We start from the raw sequence: 10,014 nt of genomic DNA, 5'->3' as shown, positions 1-10,014 counted from the left end.
AAACAAACTAGGCTTGCAGCCTTTGTTATTTCTCAGTCGCATGTGAAGGTCTAATGAGATTTCATAGGCTTGAAAATGCACAGTTCTTGGTTGTCAGCTCTGCAGACAGAACAAGGGATGATGACGGGTCTTAGCTTCTAGCAGCTGTTTTCTGCTCCCACCGAGGGGTTCAGGTGTGCAGGATCAGGAGCTGCCCCAGGCTTGCTGCTGTTTCAGCCATTGACTGCAGCAACTTCCTTTCTAATGCCCTGAGTCATGGCAGCTCATTGGCAGCTCAGCAGATCCTGTGTCAGACAGAGTTGGCCAATGTTTGCCTTTTCGCTTGTCTAGCACATGTGAATTAAGCCAATTCAAACCAATCCATCGCCAGTTATCGGCCAGCCTAATCAAACAAGAAACACCTCCTCCTCTGTCTGTCCCTCACTGAAACATGGCCCTGCTTCCAATGCCAATGGACATATACCACTCAATCTGTCCTTGCTGGCCTCCAGAAAGCCCTCTCCACGTTTATGAGGAATAGGCATTGGGAGCACTCTGTCCCCACCAATGCTGCTTTCTTTGAGGAAAAGACTTACGAGCATAGTAAGGGGGAAAAGCAAAGTGGCCTCTCAGGACACAGATGGCAAGACCAGGAGCAAGGGCACTCCCTTGAAGCAGCAAGGGGACAGCGACTTTGTAACCATCTGATATCAAGAAGGAAAAGGCACAAATCCAACTCCAGTGGCATTTCCACTTACGAGTCTATTTTTACAATCCTGTTGGGCACGGAGCTGATTTGCCAGCTAATACAAACATGACAGGTCCTGATAATGAGGCTCACACAAATGTGTCCTTGGGTTTTCTGCACATGCCATGACTATGACTCACTTTCTGCAGTTACAAGAAGACACAACTTGGCAAGCCCAGAGCAAACAAATGGTATCACCAGCATGATGCATACATTTTTAGGCATCATTATGATTCTTTATTAGGAATGCAATCAAAAATTACCACAGAAAACAAGCATGTGCAGGCAGGGGAAAGAAACCAACACCTTGTAAATGATGATTCTTGCCACACGTAACATACTGGCAGGCATCTTATTCTGGCAATGAAGAGTAATCACTGACCCAAAATTTAGCACGAGAGGGAACCACTGATCTATTTAATTACATTGCACAAATGGAAAATAGCATCATTCAGAAGAGAAAAAAAATGGTGCCTGAGAAAAAAACATTTTTACTTAAAGCAGTTGTCAGCTCAAGTAATGAGTGTTCATCATGGACACTCATAATGAAGAGGGCTGACTGATGACATGGTGTTCTTCCCGTATTACAGTATGACATACACAAACCAGAAATAGTGATAAAAAATCAGTGCTGGTTAAGAGTTTGAATGAAAAAGCAACCCCTTACAGTGAGCAGTATGTCAGGAATGGGAAACTGGGAATTACAGGCAACAGACGTAGATGGCAAGTCAAAAGGTGTGTGTGATAGAGGCAGCCAAAGGAATTAATGGAATGCTCCACCACTTTCCAGACAATAGGAACCTAGAGCAAGCATGGGGCCTCTCCAAGAGGCAGCAAGGAAAATCACCACCAGCAAGGCAGAAATGTCCACAACCTTCAGTGTCTAGTTCTGCTTTCTTTTTCATTTTGGGATGGTTCCTCTCATGGAAAAGTACCAATGTACGGTCACCTTCCACAGCCACTATGTTTACTTTCTCCCTCCCGACCTGGCACTGGGAAGGTTCCATCAGCACAGGGTGTGAAGAGGAGGGGTGGCTGATAAGCTCTGGCTCTGGTTTCCAGACAACTGACTCAGACTGATCAGCTCTCCCTCAAGTTGTCACTGTTCCCACACCTCCACCAGGCACACGGAATGGTTGCTCTGGCCAACCATGGAAAATGCAATCTGCATAACTTTGCAAATCGATGGAGAAACGTGCAAGGGAGCTGGGCAGGTCTGACAGCACTCAGTAGGCTCTGGCACGGAATGAGAAGACTGAGAAAGTGCATGGTGTGAGGACCTGGTTGGGACCTGGTGGTAGCTGAAGCATTATCCAAGCTGGAAATGGAGAGAAGAGAGATGTCACAACCCCTTCTTCTCCACCATGTGCAGCGTTGGCTGGGGTGCAGCAGAGTGCAGCAGCATGAGGCCACAGAGTGTCACAGTGAGGCCAACCCACCACAGTGGTGTCCATGTCTCCCCAAAGAGAAGCTTGCCCAGGATGGCCTGGAGGAAAAGAAAAAGACAAAGCTTTGTTGAGCTGAACCACCTTAAAGCCTTCTGCGTTGCCAGCTCCTCCCTAGGTCTGCTTTAGCAGCCCAGGAGAAAACTCCTGGTGGGACCATCATTAACATATGGATGATGATGATGCTGGAGATGACCTTGTTTAGCAGCCAGCCGGGAAGCACAGCCAGATGGAGCTCCCCAACAGGACTTCAGCAGCTGCAAGCATGCTTTGTTGCCTTCCCAGCACCTCTCAAGAAGCGAGTCTCCACTTCAGTCAGTAAAAAAAACAGCTTCACTGACTTGAGAGCATTTTGGCCAAGGCAGTGAGCTGGCTGAGAAGGGTTGGAGCACAGAAAGAAGATTGATGGCTTGTGAGAGTGAAATGCAAGCATGCCTGTGGGCCAGAAGTGCTTGTGCTCTCACTAAGAGGTGGCTTTGATCTGTCAAAAGTGAGGTTTTGCTTTAGCTAAACCAAAACAAAGCAAACACTCCCAGCCCCAGCTCTCACTGGCAATTAGAAAAGTTCATTACATCTTACAGCTGCTCCAAGGTATGGCACCCAGCAGTAATGCTCTTCCTTCCAAACCATGCAGAAAATCCTACTGCCTCTGTGTGAGGAATAGCTGTGAGCTGACACAATTATTTCACTGCTGTCTACACACAGCTAGCATCACCATGCTCCTCTAGGCTTCAGCATCTCAGGAATGAATGTACTCACCGATGAGATGAAGTTGGAGGCTGTTGTGGTCACAGAAGCAGAGGCCGAGGAGGAGGACAGTCGCAGGGCTTTTGCAAAGACTGTCCACATGACTGCATTGCAGGCACACACCAAGCCAATGCAGCCCACACGAAGTAGAACAGGCAGCTGTGGGACAAAAGGGAAAAACCTGATCATTTTCATTGACTGCTTATTAAGCCTTACTATAACATGATCACTTTGAAACCAAAGTAGCATGGGCTTGAAACTGAGTTACAGACGGTATTACATGAAGATGAATATATTACATCACAGAAGGCAACAGAAACAAGAAAACAGCCATGGATGGAGCACGGCTCTGAGGCATCTTAGCATGAATCCAGCCTCACAGTACAAGCTGAGAAATGCTGAGACAGTCTACAGCAGCTGCCAAAGTCCAGAAAGCTTCTGACCTCACAACTTGGTGCACACAAGAGAAGTGCCTTTCCATCACCAGACATATGGAAAAGGGTCATATTTGCCCCTGTCAGATTGGAATGCAGCTGTACATGTCAGCACTGTGTAAGAGCACAGTTTTGCCTTAAAAGTCTTTAACTCTTGCAGTTCACCCAATATCCTCTGTTCCAGCTGCTGTGGCCCATTCCCTAGCCTCTCAGTGTTGTGCAGGTGATGTGAAGGCCACAAGGGATGATGTCAAAGGCAGAATAACTCCTGCAAACACTCAGGGAGTCCATGAGGGTGAGGAAAAGCAAGACTTTGCTCAGCCCACACTGATAACATCTTCACATCCCATTGCCTCTCTCAGTCAATAGAAGGCCGTTGTTAGATCAGCCCTTGAGGCACAGAAGCTGTAGGCATGAAGCCACCCACAAATCCAGCTTGTCCCTCAGGAACAGCAGCACTGTGCCCTCCTTCTGCCAACTGACCCCTGGGGCCTCCAACCACCTCATGCCTCTCCAACCACTCAGAAGAAACTAACAAACACCAGCCAGGGAGGCTGTGAAAGGAGCAGAAATAAGGCCATAAATCACAGAACGAAAGAATGGCTTGGGTTGGAAGGGAACTCAAAGATCATTCAGTTCCAATCCCCTGCCGGGGCAGGGCTGTCACCTACTAGATCAGGCTGCCTAGATTCCCAACCAACCTGGCCTTGACGCCTCGAGATGGGACATCCACAATCTCTAAGGGAAGACAGTACTTCCCTGACATCTAATCTAAATCCCCCTCCTTCAGCTTAAAACTGTTCCCTCTCTTTCTATTACTATCTATCCATGTAAAAAGTTCACTTCTCTTCTGCTTATAATCTCCCTTTAAATACTGGAAGACAACAATGAAGTCTCCACGCAGCCTTCCTTCTCCATACTGAACAGGTCCAGCTCCCTCTGTCTGTCTTTGCAGGAGAGGTGCTTCAGCCCTCTGATCATCTTTGTGGCCCCCCTCTGAACTGCTCTAATAACAAGATTCCTTGGATGGCATCCTTTCCTTCTTTCATCAAAACAAACCCCTGATTGATGGCTGGCACAAAGTCTCCGAGGTTAATTCCAATCCCTCAGAGTTCAACGTTTGGCCTCATTTTGCCCCATTGGTAGCAAAGTCCTCCAACTTTATCAAAGCAATGGCAAACATTCCCAAACAATTCCCACTTGTGGAATGCTTTGCGGTGTGAGGCTTTTTACATCAACACATCACCGCCCTGGCAAACCTTGCTGAGAGGGATCACAGGGTCAGCCAGGCCCAGACACACCAGTCCTTCGAGGAAGAAATCTGATGCTATGTAATGGCTCATTGTGGGATGGGGGTTGCCTTCCGGATAGCTTCTTACTCCTAGCCTCTCCCTCTGTCTGGATTAATGGACATTTTGCCTTGGCCAGGGCAGCTCAGTATGTCATGTAGGCTACTAGAGGTCAGGCAGATTTGAAGATATGAAAAATATCTCCATGTTTTATAAAAATTCAGAATATTCTCTGGATCAAAAAAAGCCTATCAAAGTAGACTGTGAGGAGAAAGGCTGTTAAGATAGAATCACAGAATCAGAGAATGGCCTGGGTTGAAAAGGACCAGAATGATCATCTAGTTTCAAGCCCCCTGCCACAGGCAGGTGGCAACCAGTAGACCAGGCTGCCCAGAGCCACATCCAGCCTGGCCTTGAATGCATCCAGGGATAAAAAGATCTCATTACTTTCCCCGGCTACCTACCAAGAAGGTGAAGAGGTGGTGGAGCCAGACTCTTCAGTGAGTTATATTGAGGTATGACAAGGGGCAGCAAGTATAGGTTAGGAAAGGGGAAATGTTGATACAAGACAAGGGAAAACAAAAGCACTGAAGCAGAGGCTGCGGGTTCTGTAATCTTGGAGGTGTTCCAAGCTTGACTGGAGAAGGCCTCGAGCCATCAGCTGGCCCTGCTGACTGTCCCTGCTGGACTAGAGACCTTTGGAGGTGCTGCCTGACCCGGGTTACTCCATGAGCCTACCAGCCTTGGAACGAAGCTGGCTGTCTTCAAAAGCAACTCCACTGCTGAACTTCTGCTGCAGAGCCATGAACTCAGTTGCAGCATGCTCTGGAGGTGGCACATGTCCAGAGGAAGGTTTTCCAGAGAGGCTGAATCCTTCTGCGTCTCAGGCAGAAGAGCGGTCATGGCAGTAGCATGCAGTGCAGAGATGGGAACATCTCCAGGTGCTCCCCACACGGAAGGACAGAGGTGTAATTCCTTCCCTGCAAAGGGCTCAGCAGAGCCAGCTTAATGAGTCAAAGATTACTGTTCTGATTGCTTTTCTAAGAAGAGATTAAGTCAGTGTACATTTCAGATAATCCAGAACCACTGCTGAAGTGGCAGAAGCAAACTTAGACGGAGGTTGGCGGGAGAGTGGGGAAAGTAAAGAAAAGGTCAGGCAAAATGACCCCTCGTGGTGAGGTCGCTCTCAGGTGGGGCCAGCACGCATCTGTCTGCCCTGAGATCTGTCTCTCTGCTGCTATTGAGCATCCTGAAGCTCTGTCACCACCCCTCAGAAGCATCAGTACACTTTTAACATCTGCTACTTTCCATGCTATACAAGTGTCAGCAGCTTTTTTAGGTGCATTTCTAGATATCTGTAGTTCTTCCTCAAATGCAAAACTCAAACTTCAGTCCCTTGTGGCAGCTTTGCAGACATGCCTTCATAGCAAGTGCACAGGAGACAAACAGTGAGCCCTCCAAAAGTGTTTATGGTCCTGGAGGCCTGTAACATGTAAGCCCTAGGAAAACCGGCATCTGCTTCAACTTATGTTTTACAACTAGACTGATTAATTTAGTTCACAATAATCACTCAAATGGACCTGAAGAGTAAGTGGAGGAACCAATCTGTTCAGAAAAACAAATCATAATCACAGAATTTGAGCATGCTTGACTCTGGAGTTCTGCCTCTGGAGATCTCCTCGAACAACCCGGAGTTGGGGGGATCAGAAAGCAGCAGGATTTAAAATTTTCATTCTCCTTCCGACCACTCTTAGACACATGGAATCTCCTGCTGCGTTTTCCAGACACCCGCTGAGCTCAGCATCTCCCCATGCCCCAAACGTTTCGCACATCTCCGCGGGCCGCGAGAGCAAAGCAGCACCCGCTGGAGCACGAGGAAGGGCCCGCCTGGATTTCTCCATCAGATGCCCCGCCCGGAGCCGGCCGGGAGAGGCCGCAGACGGTAACGTCGGGCGGGCGCTTCCCCGCTCCGGCTTCCTCCCTCCTTACCCAGCCTCCGGCAGCCTCCCCGCCGCGCAGTGGCCGCGCCCCCAGTGCCAGCTTCGCCGCGCCCGCGGCCGCCGCCCCCAGCAGCCCCGCGGCCACCGCCGCGCCGCCCGGCCGCATGCCGGCACCCCGCGCCCGCTTCCGGGAGCGCAGCAGCACCGCCCCGCGCCGAGAGGAAGAAGGGGCGGTGCGACGTTCGTATACAAAGGTTTTATTTAGAAAGGATGCGGTACCGATAGAGCTTTAGTAGTACAGACGCAGACGTACAGCACAGAAGTGCTCCCGAGACTCCAGCTGGCCGTGCCGGGGGCGGCTCTGTTCTCCTTAGCCCTATTGCTTCTGGGTGCAGAAAGCTTTGTGGCTACCCTGGACAAAGAGGGTGGCGTTACTGACCGTAGAAACCACTAAAAAGACAAGTGCTCGGTGCCACAACCTAGATCAGTGCATTGCGTCCTGCTAAGAAACGTTTTGCTTATTCACAGTACGTGTGATTAATGGCCTTATGCTACACTCCTCTGCAAACTTCTTCACGTTTCTCATCACATTTCTATCTTCTGTTTGAGCACGGAATGGTTGTAAGTCGCTTAGAATGCATTGCCTACAGTACTGATACAGAATGCATACTGGTAAAAAGTAGTTTTTCGAAGCATTTTAATTTCAATCAGAGAAAGAGAAGAATAAAGGCAAAAGAAATGTATGGTACTATTTACAAATCTATCATTACATACACGTTCCTGCTTTATCGAGCAAACTCCAATTTGAGAGTTGTTTTTAAACAACTACTGATGCTTATGGGTTGTTCCATCTGACAAGTTTATGTTCACCAAGTAAAAACACCCTACGCTTAGGTAAAAAAAAACCCTAAGGAATTGTGCTTTTTAAAATTCAGCTCAGGTGGAAAATGTGGCGTTTCAGAAATTTCAGCAGGAACAGAAGCGCGAAAGGGATGAAGAATCCAGGCATGTTCCCAGAGAAAGCTTCTCCTTGACAAGATACAATTCAAGAAGGTGTCTGTTAGCACCTATACAAAATCAGTTTTCGAAGAGTCACAAAGCCTCTTCAATAGGGAGGTATTGAAACACCAATGAAAGCTGCCCATTTAACTGCGAAAATTCCTCACTAAAAGTTGTTACCAGCAAAAAAAAATCTAAGGAGAATGTGATTGTACTGAATACAGCTGACAACATTCAGAGACAACAGCAAAAGGCAAGCTTTTGCTTATGCTGTACATTTTAAAAACACAGCTTTGCAGATTTGTGCCGTTATAACTGGTCATGATGTCTACATACGTCACATCTTTTAGTTTCTTTCAAAAAGGCATTTTCAGCTCGCAGTTTTTCAGTCTCCTGTAAAACAGAAAAATGATATTTAGAACTGTGAGTACAGAAGGGACATTATTCTCATACCTTTCATGTTTCCAAATAAGTTATATACACCCATGCACGTTCAGGTGATTTAAACAGCTCAGGAGATGTGCTTTGAGGAGATACAAAGGTAACTGTTGTTTGGGAACTGCGAGAAGGCAGAGCAGGCATGGCCCATACAGCTGTATAAAAGCAGAGGTACGTGTCACTCTCAAACAGAAGAGCAAGAATGCCAGTTTCCATCATCAAAGTTTAGGTCTCCTTTATATCAGACTGCTGCTCTGTGTTCTACTCTCTGGAACTCACCTCAGTAAGTTTAGTGTAATCTTTCTTCAGTTTCACAAGATACTGAATCTTCTGGTTTACATTTTGATGACCGAGTAATTTCCCATTCTCCTCAGCAAGAGAGTCAACTTGCTTCCTCAGCACGTCTATTTCCTGTAATTAATAAATATATCATGTACATTTTCTAGCTTTAGACCCTCCTTCTATTTCAAAAGAAATAGCTGATATGATTAACATACTAACATTTACACCTGTTGTAACATATGATGCAAGAATTGGTTCATCCAGGCAACACATATTTCTCGCATGCTTTTCTGGATGCCTCTGAAGAGCAAATGCCTCATATGACTTGTATTACAGATTGCAGCACTGATTTCTGTCCTCAGAGTTCCACTAGGATTTACCAGTGCACCAGTAAACAGCATTACACATATGACTGAATTGTAAAGCAAAACATTTTCAGAGGCCTTCTTCGGTTGCTAATTTAGAATATCATTCAAGTAGCAGCAGAGCTCTCTCTGCAGAGTAAGATTTTACCAGAAAGATAAAAATTACACATATATAACCTTTCCAATTCTATCTCTCTCTTCGTATGTTTCTTCCAGTTTTGATCTAATTTCTTCTTTTTCATGAAACGCCTTCAGTTCCAAAGCTCTTGTTCGTTCCATCTCCAGAGTCATTTCAAGACAGGTATTTTCTCTGATTCTGAGAGTATTTTTGGTCTCTTCTAATCTGCCAATATAAACGCATCATGAAATATTCAAAACCCAACATAAATGGCATACAAATGAATTACTCGTGTCGGCTTCAGACACAGAAGCAGACTTTTAAAGACATTCTTTTGACAGAATTTAGTTTTCCCCAGAACTCAGTGCTAGCAGAAGGGGAAATTGCATCCTGTTTCACAACTGCTACGTTTGACATCATCTCCTAAGCTGGGCAATGTTTTGGAGCTTCTTTTTGGGGCTTCCTTTTGGGGAAGTGGGCCGTTTCCAGTCCAGGACTCACAGCTCCACTCATGAAGCAGAAAACAGTACCTTTGCCTACCTTAAAATAAGCTGTCCACAAAGAAAACATGCTGTTAGATGGCCGCAAGCTAAATATTAGGAGATTCAGCTGCTATGAGTCCCTGAAGCAATATAGATGAGCCTAAGAATAACAGGAGGCAGCTGCAAACTGTTTTTTTGTACTAATTCTGTATTTTATTTCTTGACTATCTTTCCGTGGTGTGGCACACCTGAATTTCTAGCACTACTTGCACATTAGTGCAAATACAGTGTAAGAACCCTCTCATAAGTAATTTAATTGTTCAAGCTGAAGTGCAATAGAACCCCAACAAATAGCATAAGAACATGTAGATTAAGTTTAAAATTATGTAATATTTACAGTGTTAGTAAAGAAATGAGATGTATTTCAGTTGCATTTGAAAAGGAATGTGCTCACAAGTCACTAAGCATAGAAGTGTTCAAAACCTTATCTTGTAGATTATTTTAAACAATTCAAAATTAAGTCTCTTCTAACCTAAGCTTTGCTTATGCTTCCACCTCTTTCAGAGCATTTGCTGATACACTATGAACCTTTTAGAAAATGTCATAACAGGTGCTACCACCACCTACTGGTGAAAAGGAGTAAGAACTCAATGTTACTCTAATTTCAGATGTGGACTTGACTCCTTAAATACACATTTGTACTATTAATGAGTTTAATACAAAGTCTCCAGTTCACTGTGCAATATGA

General features: G+C 45.9%; 2 protein-coding genes across 2 annotated transcripts in view; both read right to left on the bottom strand.

Moving 5' to 3' along the window:
• Positions 1 to 937: 937 nt before the first annotated feature.
• TMEM42 (transmembrane protein 42) lies at positions 938 to 6,770 on the bottom strand. Its single transcript, XM_090142418.1, has 4 exons — positions 6,632 to 6,770; positions 2,932 to 3,078; positions 2,167 to 2,213; positions 938 to 2,045 (listed from the first exon to the last, which is right to left on the bottom strand). The coding sequence occupies exons 1-4, from the start codon at positions 6,746 to 6,748 to the stop codon at positions 1,808 to 1,810; spliced, it is 549 nt and encodes a 182-aa protein (XP_089998544.1). The 5' UTR covers positions 6,749 to 6,770; the 3' UTR covers positions 938 to 1,807.
• A 53-nt stretch (positions 6,771 to 6,823) lies between these two features.
• Positions 6,824 to 10,014, bottom strand: part of KIF15 (kinesin family member 15) — a 34,699-nt gene continuing 31,508 nt past the window's right edge. The window contains exons 33-35 of the mRNA XM_031590360.2: positions 8,844 to 9,009; positions 8,299 to 8,430; positions 6,824 to 7,974 (exon numbers count right to left, since the gene is read on the bottom strand). Of these exons, the coding sequence (XP_031446220.2) occupies positions 7,891 to 7,974; positions 8,299 to 8,430; positions 8,844 to 9,009 (382 nt within the window). The 3' untranslated portion in view covers positions 6,824 to 7,890. The remainder of the gene's footprint in view (positions 7,975 to 8,298; positions 8,431 to 8,843; positions 9,010 to 10,014) is intronic.

This window comes from Phasianus colchicus, chromosome 6, assembly GCF_987193195.1.
Source record: "Phasianus colchicus chromosome 6, bPhaCol1.hap1.1, whole genome shotgun sequence".
NCBI classification, from domain to species: Eukaryota; Metazoa; Chordata; class Aves; order Galliformes; family Phasianidae; genus Phasianus; species Phasianus colchicus.
This window is presented reverse-complemented; position numbering and strand designations above follow the sequence as displayed.

What these genes read in the sequence shown, in the direction of transcription:
- TMEM42 (XM_090142418.1), bottom strand. Translation starts at nt 6,748, where the DNA reads ATGCGGCCGGGCGGCGCGGCGGTGGCCGCGGGGCTGCTGGGGGCGGCG. An exon ending in GGGAGGCTGCCGGAGGCTGG is followed by an intron (nt 3,079 to 6,631) that starts GTAAGGAGGGAG and finishes TTTGTCCCACAG; the next exon opens with CTGCCTGTTCTACTTCGTGT. An exon ending in CCTCCAACTTCATCTCATCG is followed by an intron (nt 2,214 to 2,931) that starts GTGAGTACATTC and finishes CTTTTCCTCCAG; the next exon opens with GCCATCCTGGGCAAGCTTCT.